The sequence below is a fragment of the Peromyscus californicus genome, unplaced genomic scaffold (assembly GCF_007827085.1).
Source record: "Peromyscus californicus insignis strain IS unplaced genomic scaffold, ASM782708v3 Scaffold_14__1_contigs__length_90479793_seg_2, whole genome shotgun sequence".
Lineage (NCBI taxonomy): Eukaryota > Metazoa > Chordata > Mammalia > Rodentia > Cricetidae > Peromyscus > Peromyscus californicus.
In genome coordinates, this window is record NW_026294436.1 from 80,109,900 (window position 1) to 80,126,043 (window position 16,144).

At 37.9% G+C, this 16,144-nt stretch overlaps 1 protein-coding gene across 6 annotated transcripts in view; it reads right to left on the bottom strand.

Moving 5' to 3' along the window:
* Positions 1 to 16,144, bottom strand: part of Cr1l (complement C3b/C4b receptor 1 like) — a 67,439-nt gene that overhangs the window by 33,115 nt on the left and 18,180 nt on the right. For all 6 annotated transcript variants that reach the window (XM_052738104.1, XM_052738101.1, XM_052738103.1 and 3 more), the window contains exons 4-7: positions 11,791 to 11,876; positions 6,231 to 6,626; positions 3,442 to 3,544; positions 2,116 to 2,201 (exon numbers count right to left, since the gene is read on the bottom strand). In XM_052738104.1, coding sequence (XP_052594064.1) covers positions 2,116 to 2,201; positions 3,442 to 3,544; positions 6,231 to 6,626; positions 11,791 to 11,876 — 671 coding nt within the window. The remainder of the gene's footprint in view (positions 1 to 2,115; positions 2,202 to 3,441; positions 3,545 to 6,230; positions 6,627 to 11,790; positions 11,877 to 16,144) is intronic.

Below are 16,144 nucleotides of genomic sequence, written 5' to 3' on the forward strand. Positions count from 1 at the left end.
TGCCTACTTTATACTAGGGATAGTAAGAGTCCTGTTTACAATAAGTTTGAAGACAGGTGAAGCTTTGGTCACATAGACACTAAGTTCTAGGGAATCCTGTCTGAAGCATGCACTATCATCTTTAGCAAACTAAACGTCTCTTGGTGATTCAAGGCCATTGTCAGTACCAATCAATACACAATGGTATCATCAGATAACTACAGAGATTATTTTTGCCAGATATGATGGTTCTAAAGCATGAGACCTTGTTTCAAAAACAAAAACAAACAAATTTTATCTTACTATAGTAATTTACAGTTGACACATATTTACTGTCAGTCTTATGTGTCTGTGCTTTGGTTCAACACCTCAGTTTCTTGTGGATTGACTATTTCTATAAACTTTCACCATAAAGCATACAGATATCCAGCATTGTATTTTAACAAATCTTACTTGAAATGAACATTTTATAATGAAAAGGAAAATGGAATTTTATAAACTGGCTTGCTTTGCTTTAGGAAATACAAGTAAGATAAACTAGTAATGTTTCATATAAAAAACATATACTTAACCTATTTGCAAATTTCTGAATCCTTGGTGTTTTTTGTAAGGAAATGGTTTGCAAATGAAGGGTCCTCCATCATGTTGAAGACTTGATGTTGACTTACTACCCCCACTTCCTGTACCATAATAAATTCTTATATAAATTTGTTTTATTTTATCACATATCACTATCATGCTATTTATGTACTGTAATTTTTTTTTTTAAAAATTATATTCCTGTTATTTTTTTCCCAACTGGAAAACCAACTCATGAAAACATGGATGACTCTGACCTATTCATTGCTCTTTTCCCACAAAGTCCTGGCACAGGAGAAACCTTTGTCAGTAAACACCACAGAGTAGAAATAGGTCTAATCAACAGATCAGTGAGGGGATAAAAGAGCATGACAGCTTAAGAAAGGTCAATCTCGCCGGGCGGTGGTGGCGCACGCCTTTAATCCCAGCACTCGGGAGGCAGAGCCAGGCGGATCTCTGTGAGTTCGAGGCCAGCCTGGGCTACCAAGTGAGTCCCAGGAAAGGCGCAAAGCTACACAGAGAAACCCTGTCTCGAAAAACCAAAAAAAAAAAAAAAAAAAAAAAAAAAAAAAAAAAAGGTCAATCTCTGATGACTAAACTAATAAATTCAATAGGTAGGTATAATTTCATGTACCTTTATATCATCTAGTTTCTTCCTATATATACCACACAATATTCAATATTAACATATCACATGTTGACAAACCAATAACACCCTCTTCTGATCTCTATGGCAACAGGCATGCACATGATGCACAGACATACATGTGGGAAAAACATCTATACACATTAAATAAATAAATAAATATTTAAAAAGTGCTGTCAAATCTTTGGAAAATTTTAACAGAACAAGTAGGAGAAATAAGTAATAATTTTGCACAGGTTTTCTTTTTAATCTTATTATTTCTTAATATTTCAGCATATTTTATATGCTTATGTTGAGACTTTAAGAACCTTACCTTGCCTACTCAGTCTGATGTGGTTTACCTAATTTTCTCTCATTCTCATATTCCTCTGATTTATTACCTATTACCTGATCTATTATCTCCATAATACTTAATTGATTTGTTTCTTGTTCTTCTCCCTACTTAAGTATAAATAATATCATGATCACTGTTATAATTCCAGTGCAGATGAAAATATGGCACATAATTTTTGCTCAATAATAAATAAGTGAACATTGTTTTACATATGCATATTACCAAATAAATATGAGTAAGTGATTGTATATTGATGGCAGAACATAAAAGAAAATTACAAGGAAGCGAGAAAGGGAGGAAAGAGAAGAAAAACTTGTCAAAGTCCTTCCTGTCCTAGGGGCAAACTACACAGGAAATATCACACATAACACAGAATTCTGAATGATGGAAGCTGATCAAATAGGTTACAAAGCAAGGAGATACTCACTTTGATTCAAAACAAACTTTTATGAAACTAATCAACTTCTGTCAATAAGTCAAACTAGAATATAGAAGAAATACTAAAAGGGAGGGAGTGGGTTAAAATATAAGAAGGTAGGGAGAGCAACTAGATTAAAGTATCACTATATATACTCACTTTCACACACAGGAACACGGCTATCCCAAACACTGTCCCTTCCAGACAGAACACAATGACTAGCAGAATTGCCTTTTAATTGAAACCTAAGGAAGAAAATGGTAGTGGACTGTAAAATGTTTTGGCCAGAGTAATACTCAGTTCTCAGGTCTAGCCAAAAAAGCATCGAGGATTTTGAGGAAATGGAACCACGAGGTGGAAGGGGTGTGCAGATGCTAAGCTACTCAACTACCACAGCTTCCAGCAAGTGGGTAAAACAGAACTGCAATATAAAGTCCCAGCTTAAACTAAAGAAAGTAGTGAGGGCACAGCCAGATCCTGGACCTTTACTCAAAAGCACTGATCATGCTAAAAGGAACCTGGCGCTGCTCACTGTCACAACTGCAAACCCAGACTGCTAATGAACACCTTGCCAACGCTGTCACTGGGAAAGCTGAGTTAACTGGTAGGAAATAGAGATTGTTCTTATGTCTCAGTTTCTGTGATTGTTATCTAGGAAGCTCACAACAGCATGTTAAGCTACTGAAGAATAAGTTATACTTTTCTGAGTAATTCAGAGAAGCAGATGACTTATGAAGTACATGTCTATGGCCTGTAACAGACTCAAAATTTATTAGTGTTTTGTTGTTTGTGGTGGTGGGCGTTCTGTTGTTGTTGTTTGTTTTTCCTTTTAAAGCACTGGGACTGGAGAGAAAAATGGGAAGAGGAGAGGAGCCAACTTTTGAATGAAGTCATTTAAAATTCTCAAAGGATGTTTAGACCCTTATGCCCTCCTAAATCTTATTTGGTCCTGGTATTTGGTGCCTGCCAAAGATTCTGTGAAGCACTGGAGGGCAGGTTCTTTGTTGTCCATGACTGGGAGTTTCACAGAAGCGTGTCTGCTGTGAAGGTTTATGACCTCACCTAAAATATTAACATCAGACACCATGATCCCAACTCAGAGCCCAAAGCCCATTACTGATTCAATGATACACCAGTGGGCTTTAAAAAGTTGCCCCTTATTTTTTGTTTCTCTTTTAAATTCTATTAATGAGGTATTATTTTTTTTCCTAAAACATTGCTAAATGTATTGTTATTTGTATAAGCTTTTGTAACATATAATTTTTCTCAAAATCACTAGTGTTATTTTCTATTTAGAAAATGATTTTTTCACTTAGTGCATTACCTGTATATTTAAAACCAGTAGGTTTCCTTCATATCTCCTTTTATCAATTCTACAAGTCACCAATCTTTCCTATAAACAGCATCAGAAGTTGTTTCTTTCCTGTTTTGGACAAGCTCAGACTTAGTTTTAATGTCCAGCAGATCAAGCCTGCTCACACTCACCCTTCATTACAAACAAAGGACACTTTGGCTCCAAGTTGAAGATTTAGTGGAAATAGCACACGTCCATTAGGAAGATGTTCCAGGAAAACACCACAGGATTTCACTGAAGAAAAAGAGCCAAACAGAAATAATAGCAGTGTGTGGAGAGTAAAAACACAAGTCATATATGTCAAGCCAGATGAAAGCCTAGAGATCTGCATATGCAGGAGCCACAGGACTCTGAAGTGCAGAGAAACAACTCCATGGAGAGTGTAGCCTGGCTCACAGCGGTAAAGCAGTTTCTGCTTGGGAGGAAAAAAAATCATCTTTGTTTGGGGGTATACTCCTAGTGTTGGATTTCTGGGGGCAGCTAACATATTAAGGGGGAAAAAGTCTCATGGTGTGGAAAACATTTCTCTCAATGGTAAACTGGATCACAGATGCCAAGAGGATCACAACTATATGGAAAAAGAAAGAAGAAAAACAAAATAGCTTTATTTATATAGGACAAAATAAACAACCTTTCTGCCAAATGTGACAATACAATTCAGACACTGTGACTACACCTGATGAATCTTGAGTTTATTGTTTTCTCTCTAAGATGTACACTAACGTGTACACTCCCAATTTCTTTTTTGTTTTGTTTTTCGAGACAGGGTTTCTTTGTGTAGCCTTGCCTGTCCTGAACTAGCTCTGCTGACCAGGCTAGGCTCAAACTCAGAGATCCACTGGGATTAAAGGTGTGCACCACCACTGCTCAGCTACACTTCCAATTTCTACTGACCCTACACAAAATTAAAGATTAATTGTTTATTTTAGATTCCCATACTACCTTTCTAGAATGGCATCACCAACTTTTTTTTTTTTTTGGTTTTTCGAGACAGGGTTTTTCTGTAGTTTTGCGCCTTTCCTGGAACTCACTTTGTAGACCAGGCTGGCCTCGAACTCACAGAGATCCGCCTGCCTCTGCGTCCCGAGTACTGGGATTAAAGGCGTGAGCCACCACCGCCCGACTGGCATCACCAACTTTTAAGCTTCACATTTTAGGCAATAAGGAGAACCTAAATGTTCTAACATATTTCCCAGTGGGCAACCACAATGGTGCTAACAGATTCTGTTCTGATCTTTGAATCCTGCTTCATTAGAGAGCTACCTCTCTTTGTTCACTACACAGCTGGTGCTGTTCAGTCAATCATTTCATTCCATTGAGAAGACAGCTGGATAGTCATTGAGCAAATTCTTTTAAAAAACCTCCAGTTATCATAATGGAGAAGTATGCACTGTACATTAAGTATTCTAACAGTCCTAGGTCCAGCTTCTCTTTAAGTCAATTGTTTTGAACTCAGGGAGTGAGGATGCATGTGAGTCTTAACACAATTATTTAAAGTTGCAAAATGGGGGAAAAAAATCACATACACACACACACAAAACCAAATTCAAAACCTCGTATCAACTCAGTTCTCCTCTCTGAACTTTAGACTTCTCTAGTAAAACATGGGGTATTGGTTTAGAATGAATGACTTCCATGAGAATTTCCAAATATTTTTGATATTATGATACTTGTTTTGAGGGCTCATCTTTCAAGAGCTTCCCTTGACTAATACATTGAGCTGTGATATTTAAAGACTAGGCTGATTAAATTTCTAATGATTCCCACTCTCACGCTTTTTATTGCCTTTTGATTGTTATGGGTAGAAACATGAAAACTACAACTTCTTTGCTCAAGACAGTAGTTCCCAACCTTCCCAATGCTGTGATCCTTTAATACAGTTCCTATATTGTGGTGATCCCCAGCCATAAAATTATCTTCACTGCTACTTCATAACTGCAATTTTGCTACTGTTACTGAATCATAATGTAAATATTTCTGGAGATAGAGGTTTGCCAAAGGGGTCCCAACACATAGGTTGAAAACTACTGCTCTAGGGGTTTTAATTAAGTTCTGCCACCTGGAAGATATATATCACTATAAAAGGCAAGATGTGATAGACACCTTTATGCATCCAGGGACAGCATCAGTTGAGGCAATCTTGGTGACTCTCAAGTGAGCAACAGCCACTCAAATTCTAGCAACACTAATGACCAGCAAGGACTGACTCTATCCTGGAAGCAGTGGCAGGGTCTGGCTGTGTCAGCCATGACAGAGTGTGACTGTGTCAACCAGCTAGGAGGACCAGCTGTGTCCCCTCTATTCCTGTAGTAACAGTAGCTCCTTAATCTTTGGCAACATTGTTTTCCTTCTTTTTTTCTTCCTGTCCTTCTAACATCTTTATATCCCATTATCAATAGGAAAGACTTCCTTCCTTGAAGAATCTGCCATATGGGCAACCTTGGATTCTAATCTTTACTCTGAAAGTTACTATGTATATAGTCTTAGAACATTATCTATTCCCTAAGCCTCAATATGGAAGGAATGGTAACTACCCCATAGCTTCATTTTAGGAGTTAAATATACATACATTTACTATGACTAGCCATGGACCACTCATTACATATTAGTAAATATTATACACATGAATAACTGATAAGGGCTGGAGTTGGCAATACATGTAAAGAACTTCTGTGTATGAGAATTCCCAGGATGTATCACATGCCTTGTTCATATTTAGCTCCTCCTCAATTTGAATGGATGTGCTTGTAAAGGTGCACAAACACTCACACAAACACATGTCCCTTCCTGATTTCACATTCCCTAAGAAAATTTATTCATCCAACCTGTTTATCATATGCCCTCTTCCAGAACCAACCCTTAACTCTGGTCCTCCAACACCCCATAGCATTGCAGGCCCCCAAGCCCTGGTCAGACTTACCCTTGAAGCAGGTTGGTAACTCTGGCTCCCATTTGTTTAGGTCATGACACTGCACACTACTGGCTCCTTCCATGCTAAAGCCAGGCTGACATTTAAACTCCACAATATCCCTTAAGGAATACAAGCTTCTGTTTTCAGACACTATGAATGCATTTTCAACATGAGGAGGTGTACATTTCCTGAATTCAATGCACTGAGGAGGAGGGCCACTCCAGACTCCAACTTTCCCATCATTGCTGGTACAGTGTAAGGATGCCTCACCCACCAGGTTAAAGAGCTTCTTTCCTCTCGCATCAGATCTGCAGCGATAGGTAACCACCATTCCATAATGAAAATCTTCTGTGGTAGTAAGTAAATCTCCATTGTCAATGGAAGGGGGTGTCTTACAAACAATTACTGGGTGAAGAAAGCAGATTAAATTTTATTTAAATAATGATAGGGCAAATCTAATGAATCACTGAATTGAAAATATTTATACTCATTATAAATGAATATAAATGTTCATTAAAAGCATTTAAGATTTATTGACTTGTAGATGAGTTTTAAAATACTGCTATTTAGGTGCACACAGTAACATTTGCTCTGTTTTTCCTACCTATTTCTTATAAACACATGCAGTTATAAGTATAATCAACTTTTTCATTTGAAATAGTTCTTTGATTATATTAGAGAGTTTATACTTGTTTCCAGATTTTTCTTCTTGCCTATTAATTTGCAAATTTGTTGTTAACTGAAAGGAAGATTTAAAAAAAAAAAAAACATTCACTAAGAAAAAAATAAGGGGTGAATGAAACACAAGTGGATAGTACGAAACAAATTTTGAATTCCTGCAAGTATGTAAGAAAATTGGTGAAAGTATAGATTATTATATACTAAGCATTTGAAAATGTAATGGATAATGAAATTATAGACCATTAATATTCATTCAAAAATATGTAAGATGCTGAATTTGACCAAGAACTTTTAATACAAAAAAAAATCACAAATAAGTTCTTTCAAATTTTCAAGTAATACATACTTCCAAATATAATTTCAAGTACTTTGAGACGTGTAAAAGACAAAACCCTCAAGTTTATTATAAGATGGGTTTTTATGACCTAATTCACTAAAAACCCTAAATATACTTAAAATGAAGAAAGTGTTTGGCACTGGGCTGCTGTTCCATGGGAAAAAGGGAGCCGAACCAATAGTAGGGAACCAAGAGTCTACTGAAATTGTGATGGGTTTACCAAATCAAGGGACAAAAATTAGAGTCCAGAGATTCCTAAACAAGGAAGTCCTGGTAATACCTTGTAAAGAACTATACTCTTAGAATCAGGGTTGACTGATAACTGCTATTTCCAAGGCTGGAAATCTTAAGTACTGTAGATGGCCAAGAAAACTTAAAATTTATGATACTGAATCAAAATAGTGCCATTTGGGCAGTGTCCTAGAGCCTTGCAGAAAAAAGAAAAGTATTCTCTGAAGAGTGTGGGTTATTGCTGTGTTTTAAATATGAGTAAATTTTCCACAGCAACCAAGTACTAAAGGCTTGGTGTTCTGGGTGGCATGAATGCAGTGGAACTTTTAAGAAGTTTGGCCTCCTGGGAAATGCTTAGTTCACTGAGGATGTGACCTTGAGAAAATGTAGGACCTTGACTCTTCCTCCCTCTGCTTTGGCTCATCACTTCCACAAGCTCCTGCCCTGAGGTTTTGCCTCAGTAGAGGCCCAGAGCAATAGAACTACAAAATCAGGGAATGGACCCTTCAAAATTGTCAGCTGAAATAAATACTTTATCATAGAAGGTAGTTGTCGCAATTATTTCATTACAGTGATAAGCAACTGACTTCATTAATTTTGTGTTTGTCTCCTTTATATTGAGTCACCTGCAAGCATGTTAATCATTCAAAGAGAGTCTCTCTAACCTAGCTCATCCCCCAAAACTTCAATCACGGTTTCTCTGTAATTCAGTCTGCTTTGTTGTTATAACAGGGCTCTAGTAGGCCTAATAGTCTAGTTTTGGCCACTCGTTCCCAGGAAGCCAATTAAAGAGATGGCAAAAAGCAGAGAAGGGAGAGTTATTCAAAGAGAACACACAGGAAAAAGGAGGAGAAAAAGAGGCTCATTGACCCCAAAGCCTGTCTTCTGGGTATTGACAGGAGCTTATAGAGGAAGAATTGGGACAAAGGACAAGAGTTATTTATGATTAGGCAGTTGTGGTCCTCCCTGCTCTATGTTTTATAGTCTCCTTTCATTGATCATTGTCTCAGCCCTGGTCCTACAAGGTGATCTGAAGAAGTCCTTACTGCTTGAGAAAGCAAGGTGGTCCTCTGGAGATTACTTCTGCACCAAGTATCGTCTCACTCTCTTGGCTAATTATATATCAGGGGAAGGGGTTGGGGTGGAAGGAGGCTGTTCCTCATGATTTTGCAGATTCAGAGCCTAATTAACAATTCATCTTGGGCTACCTTTAGTACTCTAAATAGCCACTCCTTGTCTACTTCTGTGTCAAACCTAATATTCTGTGACTAACAGGAAAAGACCTATTTTGGATATATTAACATAACCCTGGTTTCTACTAATCAAAAGTCTAGGAATACCATCAGGCAGCATCTGAGGTCTAGCAGAGGTTTCTCTGTTTTACCTCAGCCCACCTACTTAATGTTTCCACCAATGTATTTTATAAGCACATTGATTATGACTTCTTTTGTTTTGCTAATCTAGAAACTTTGTGAGGAGAGATTTCTGAAAAGAAGCTGTGTATGCAGAGACTGGTTGGGCTGATTAAAACTTCAGTACTAGTGAGATCAGGATGTTGTAGGTCCAGAGGCTAATTACCTATCTTGGGCTAGTTCTAGCCCTGCAGAACAGCCATTCCTTCCCCACCTATGTGTCTTAATTAACATTCTGTTACTAATAGATAGAAACCTTTTGGGATCTATTAACTTAGCAAATCACTAGCTTCCACCAGCCAAAAAGCTAAAAATGTCATCAGCTATGATCTTAGGTCTATAGAAAAGTTTTCCCCATCTTGTTGTAATTGCCTCTCTGATGTACCCATAATTAATTAAATAATTAAATTAAACTTGCTTTGACATAACTTTCTTTGTTCTATAAAACTATGAAACTGCTTCCACACTAGAACAAAGAATTGGGGGAATCTAAATCTGTTTTCCTGGGCCATAGTCAATTAAAATAGCACCAGAATAAACGATCTCTTATTCCTTTTAAGATAAGAGCTGTAGTTTTTGCATTGACATCAAATGTTGCCATCTTGGATCATGGAATTTGAGGTAACCTAAATCTGTGTTCTCTGGTCTTGGTCATTCATGTTTGGCTCCAGAATAAACTATCTCTTTTCTCCTTTGAGGTGAGAGTTGTGTTTACTGTGTTGACAGGAACACAACTGCTACCCATTTTTCCCCAACCCAGACTTGAAAAAATGATCTCCAGTAATCTGTCTCCTGGGTGGTTTTTAAAGAAGCAGTGGTGGTAGCAGTGCCTTTGGTATAGAAGAATGACATGTACTTTGGCAGCATTACACAGAGAATAGAGGGATGAAACCATGCACTAAAGAAAGCTGATGAAAGATATGGGATTCAGGAAGCCATACAAATTCAACAACAAAATTCAACTAATTCTTCATCTAGATATACCAAAGTTATAAAATCAAATTCCACCAGCCTAATTGCAGTCATAAAAAAGACAATAACTAAAAGGAACCAAAAAAAGGAAAGTGTTTCAATAATAAAGTTCCAGATCTACAAAATTAAAAAAAAAAAAGTTTTTCAGGCTCAAGGATGATAGTTTTATATAAAATTGATAGAGCCACAGTAAGGAGGGATCTAATCTAAAAGAGCTGTGTGTGGGTATATATATTATTTCTAAACTTTTGTTTTGTTTTGTTTTTTCGAGACAGGGTTTCTCTGTGTAGCTTTGCGCCTTTCCTGGAACTCACTCTGTAGCACAGGCTGGCCTCGAACTCACAGAGATCCTAGCCTGGCTCTGCCTCCTGAGTGCTGGGATTAAAGGCCTGTGCCACCACTGCCCAGCAGGGTATATTTTAATTTACAGTATTCCATGATTACAGTATTCAATTGATTACAGAAACAAGACAAAAATGATTTTATTTTCTGTATGCTCTGAGGGTACATGAAACACATGAAGTAAAACAGAGGCCAGTCAGTGTGAGGAGAAGGCCCCAGAGTGACCTAAGGGACAAATCTCTATTGGAATCCCAGTGTTGGTCAGGCAAGTTTCCATTAACCAGCGAGCTCAGTCAAAGTAGGCACGAATTGTAAGAGGATATGCACGTGAGTGAAACTACTGTAAGATGTGGGCGTTAGAAGAGCCATTCAGTATCTTTTATCTAGCTATTCCATAGAAGAGTGGTCACCAGGGTGTGGTTGTATGAGTCAGATATCTGGAACAATCACAACAAAGAGGCTGGAGGAAAGCAGAACAAGAATTTCCTTCTAGGATGACTAATTTCTATTCCTGGTATGAGAAAGCTATCAAGTAGGTTCCACTTATCCATGGGAGACACACTGCAAAACCACCACTAGAAGTCTGAAATTTCGGCTAGTACCAGGCCCTATGATATTATTTAATTTATGCTATTACTCTCTCTAGTGCTCCCCCTAGCCTTGGTCCTCTTACTATTTTCATGCTTTCTGCACTTTCTTCAGGTTATACATTCACATTTGAGTTTTATTCACTCATAGGGAATATAGTTTCATTTTCAAGAAGACAGATGGAACTGGGCATCATCTTGTTAAAAGAAATAAGCCAGACTCAAGAAGGTAAATATCACAAAGAAAGAAAGAAAGAAAGAAAGAAAGAAAGAAAGAAAGAAAGAAAGAAAGAAAGAAAGAAAGAAAGAAAGAAAGAAAGAAAGAAAGAGAAAAGAAAAGAAAAAAGGGAACATCCCAGGACAAAGGAGAACTTAAAGGAAGTTGCAGTTGTCTTCTGTCTTAGGGTTCCTATTTCTGTGATGCAAAACCATGACCAAAAGCAACTTGGGGAGGAAAGAGTTTATTTGGCTTACATATCCAGAAACACAGTCTAGTGAGAGAAACCAAGGCAGTAACTCAGTTTGGGAAGGAACCAGAAGGCAGGAGCTGATGCAGAGGCCATGGAGGGGTGCTGGTTATGTTCCTCATGGCTTCCTCAGCTGGCTTTTTTATAGAACCCAGGACCATCAGCCCAGGACTGACACTTCCCACAATGGGCTAAGCCCACCCACATAATTAAGAAAATGCCATACAGGCTTACCTATAGCCAGATCTGATGGAAGCATTTTCTCAATTGAAAGTCCTTATTCTCAAATGACTCTGGCTCATGTCAAGTTGACACTAGCCAGAACATCTTCAGTTACTTAAAGAACAGATTATACAAAAGCAATTTTAATAAAGATTTAAAAATCCCTTACAGGGTTTTAGGTTTACAGCTGTGATAGAGCTCTTCCTAAAAGGCATGAGGCCCTGGGTTCAATCTCAGCCCTCCAAAAATATACATATAATTCCAGAGAAAATTTAAAGTACATGAGTCAAGGTAATAAAAATAAAAATTTCAACTTACTCTGACAAATAGGTGCCTCATTATCCCAAGCAACAGTTTGATCTGAGATTACACATACAGCAGAGGAGGAACCAATGAGGTGGTATCTACACACAGAATAAAGAATGTTAATTAATCCATAAGTAATTGCCTATTACATTGCTGCTTCCCAGAGATTACTACCTTGGAAGCTTTAGGACATTTTTTTTTCTTGTCAAAGACCATGAGTTCTCAAATCTTACATCCCTCTTTGGACTTTTTGATTTTCATTTTCATGCTTCCCAACTAAATGAGATTTTTCTTTTTATTATCTTATCATACAATCTGTAGTAAATTATAGTTGTTTCCTATAAGTCTTATTTTTCAAGATATTACAAGCTTCTTGAGGGCAAAGTAAATGTCATGTGTATGTGTGTATTATACTAATATGAATGAATTAAGTTATACCGTGAAAGCATTAATGTGAATGCCTAGATAAGGGAACACCTTATCAGCAAGATTCATTAACCGAGAATCAAGAGACTCCAATCTGACCAAAGTTGAACAAATTTTTCATACTCGATTAAAGTCAGCAATACTCAATTAATATGATTAATATGCTTCAAATTGTCTAGTATGTCATAAAATTAAAACAATTCATGACAATTATTTCACAGTAACTTAACTCTTATACCTACTTTGTTTTATACATAAACATGTCATTTTGGGAAGTACAACTGTAAAGGGTTGTGTTTTACGTTTACATTTAAATTCCACTTGCTCATTTTCCTATGGGAAAGAGACCTTTTTTAAACCCCCCCCCCCCCACATACCTTTTTTTGTTGTTGTTTTGTTTTCTTTCTTTTTTGTCCTTTTGGTTTTTCAAGACAGGGTTTTTCTGTGTTTGTTTTTTTTTTCTGGCATTCCTGGAACTCACTCTGTAGTCCAGGCTGGCCTTGACACCCAAATGCTGGGACAAAAGTCATGTGCCACCACCAACCAGTGGGAAAGAGACTTTGACACAATTTTACATGTAGGCTTATGTATTTTCTACCACAGCAAGAACTAAAATAGACACAAGATCTCTTGTTCTGTCTATTTACTGTGACGTTCCCTTTGTGTCTTCCCATTCCTGATTTTTCTTGTACATTCTTATTGCTGGTGATCATTTCTATAATTACATAATTTTTAAAAAATTATATAAAGATTGATATAGAATGTAACCATATATGATTAGCTTTCTACTCAGCACAATCCTGGATTTATCAAGCAGTCCTTTTTGTTATAAATTAGAGCCCATAACATGGATGCACCATTGTTCATCTAACCATTTACCTATTGATGGACATTTAGTATGTCCAAAATCAGGGAGATCCACAGAGAAGTAGGTAGTTGTACAGAGACAGGACAGGGCACATTTTCATTTGAGAATGGTGAAAATGCCTTTGTGCTCCTAATCTTATAGAAAAGACTGCCTTTCTCCACTGAATACAGTGTTAGTTGTAGGCTTGTCATATGTGGAAAACATATTACATGAAACTATATTCCTTCTATGATTAATTTTTAGAGAACTTTTCTAGTGATGGAAAATTTGAATTGTTTTTCAAGTCTTTTCTTCTTCTAGCAATGACTATGCTTTTACACCTCATGCTGTCAGTGTGATATATCACATTTTGTTTGTACACTGTCAAGTGAAGCTTGCATTTTAGGGATAAATCCCACTTAATCATGATGTATGACTGCTGTGGGATGGTCTGTATGTCAAATGTGTTGCTGATTGGTCAATAAATAAATGACTGATTGGCCAGTGGCCAGGCAGGAAGTATAGGTGGGACTAACAGAGAGGAGAATTGAGAGAACAGGAAGGCGGAAGAGAGACACTGCCAGCCTCCGCCATGACAAGCGGCATGTGAAGATGCCGGTAAGCCAAGAGCCATGTGGCAAGGTATAGATTTATAGAAATGGATTAGTTTAAGATATAAGAACAGTCAGTAAGAAGCCTGCCACGGCCATACAGTTTGTAAGCAATATAAGTCTCTGTGTTTACTTGGTTGGGTCTGAGCGGCTGTGGGACTGGCAGGTGAGAGAGATTTGTCCTGACTGTGGGCCAGGCAGGAAAACTCTAGCTACATATGACAGTGTGTATGTTGTATGAGCATACATGGGGTCTGTGTGATAATGTGCTCATATGTGTGTACAAGAGGAGCTCAGAGCAGGATACCAGGCATCTTCCTCTATCACTCTCAGTCCATTGTCTTGAGACAAAAATCTCTCATTGAGCTGAACACTCACGCTCTTGGCTAGGCTAGCTGGCCAGCAAGCCCTTAGGATCTGTCTGTCTCTCATTCTCCTAGTGCTGGGATTACAGGCATCCATTTTACATGGATGCTGGAGATTCATCCCACTCACCCCAGTGTATGCACTTGTGAATTCTGTCTGCTAGTAATTTGTAAAGAATGAATGTTTATAACATGTTTATTAAGGATACTGGCCAGCAATTTTCTTCTGTTGTCAAGGCTGTTTTGGTATTAGCATTATATTGGCCTTATAACACAAATTAGAATCCAGCGGTGAAGCCCACAGGTCCTAAGGCTTCCTTTGTTGGAAGGTTGTGGTAAGTAATTGGAATTTATCTAAGTATTTATCTTTTGCCTCTTCAGCTACATTCAACTATATAGCTTTGCTCTCAAACATGTATCTGAAATGCCAACTCAGAGTCATCACAGCTTCTTCAGCTTCTTTCTCACAGTTTGATTCAGGATTCAATGACTGTGCCATCTGGTTTCCTAGCTTTGGTTTCTCTGAAAATCCTCTCTAACTCTTTGTTCTCTCTCTCTCTCTCTCTCTCTCTCTCTCTCTCTCTCTCTCTCTCTCTCTCTCTCTCTCTCACACACACACACACACACACACACACACACACACTGTGGTTGTTTGAAAAAGAATGGACCCAAAGGTTCATATATTTGAATGCTTAGCCATCAGGGACTGGCACGACTTGAGAAGGATTAAAAGGATTAGGAGATGTGGTCTAATTGGAGGAAGCATGTTACTCGGGGTGGGCTTTGAGGTTTCAAAAGCCCACACCAGGCCCAGCCTATCTGTCTGTCTGTCTGTCTAGAGATCAGGATGCAGCTCCCACTTACTGCTCCAAGCCATGCTCCCACCATGATGATAAAGGACTAACCTCTGAAACTGTAACGAAGCCATAAGCAGCACTCTTCCATGGCCTCTGAATCAGCTCCTACCTTCAGGTTCCTGCCTCTTCTGAGTTCCTGTCCTGACTTCCTTCAACATGAACAGTGATTTGGAAGCATAAATCAAATAAACCCTTTCCTCCCCAAGTTGGTTTGGTCAGGGTATTTCATCACAGCAATAGTATCCCTAACACATACACAGAGAGTGGTGTGTGTGTAATGCATAACCTGAAAGTTAATATTAGTAATTAAGAATGTTTTAACAAAAAACTTTATATTTGCCTCAGCCAGAGTCACCAAAAAAAGAAGTATTATCTGGTAAGCTATTGCCATTGAAACCATGATAAATACCTAGTGAATTTATTGTTACTCAATAAGTTCTGATATTATGAAGAGACAGAAACACATTAATCTTTTTCTAACACAGTGTACTTATGGCAGTGGTCTAATATTTTTACATGTTTTATAAAATGTTCTATGTACACTTGAGAAGAATATAGATTCTTCTGTTATTTGATGGGCTGTTTCATTTATAACTGCTCCTTTTTTTATTGAGTTTGATGAATGATCTGTAGTGGGTAGCTATTTCAGCTTTGATCTGGAAGGGCCACCCCCACTATTTCCATAACTGTCACGCCTACAAGGTGGAGCCGAGAGAGGACCCTTGAAGACCCGGGATCTGGATGGGCTGGCTCTCTTGGTTCCTGGACCCTGGATGCTGAAGGTAGACCGAGCAGAGTTTTCCAGAGAACACCTCCTGACTGCACTACACCTTTCCCAGACCCTGTAACCTATCTCTTCACTTGTAAGTTACCCCACAAAATAAACCTCCCTTTTAAATATGTGGAGTTGCCTTAATATTTTAACCAATATCTGAATCTATTGGTACCAATCTACACAGGGTAAAATCTCACTGCCTAACATCTATATCTCTTTCAATCTAGAAAAGTTGTGGTTCTAATTCAATTATAAACCAAGCTGGCTTTGGAAATGGAATTGGCTCACTCCTTCTCTAAACCCAAGCATATTGCTAAAAAAAAAAAAAAAAAAGGTTGAGAGATTCTTCAGTCCCATATCAGAAGAGCCCTCTGGTGTGGGACAGAAGGAAACCAATAAAAGGGACCATTGTCTTCAAGATTCTAATTCTCTCCATGCTTACTCTTGATGTCTCAGAATCCTTTCTTACATGTCATGTCATCTTT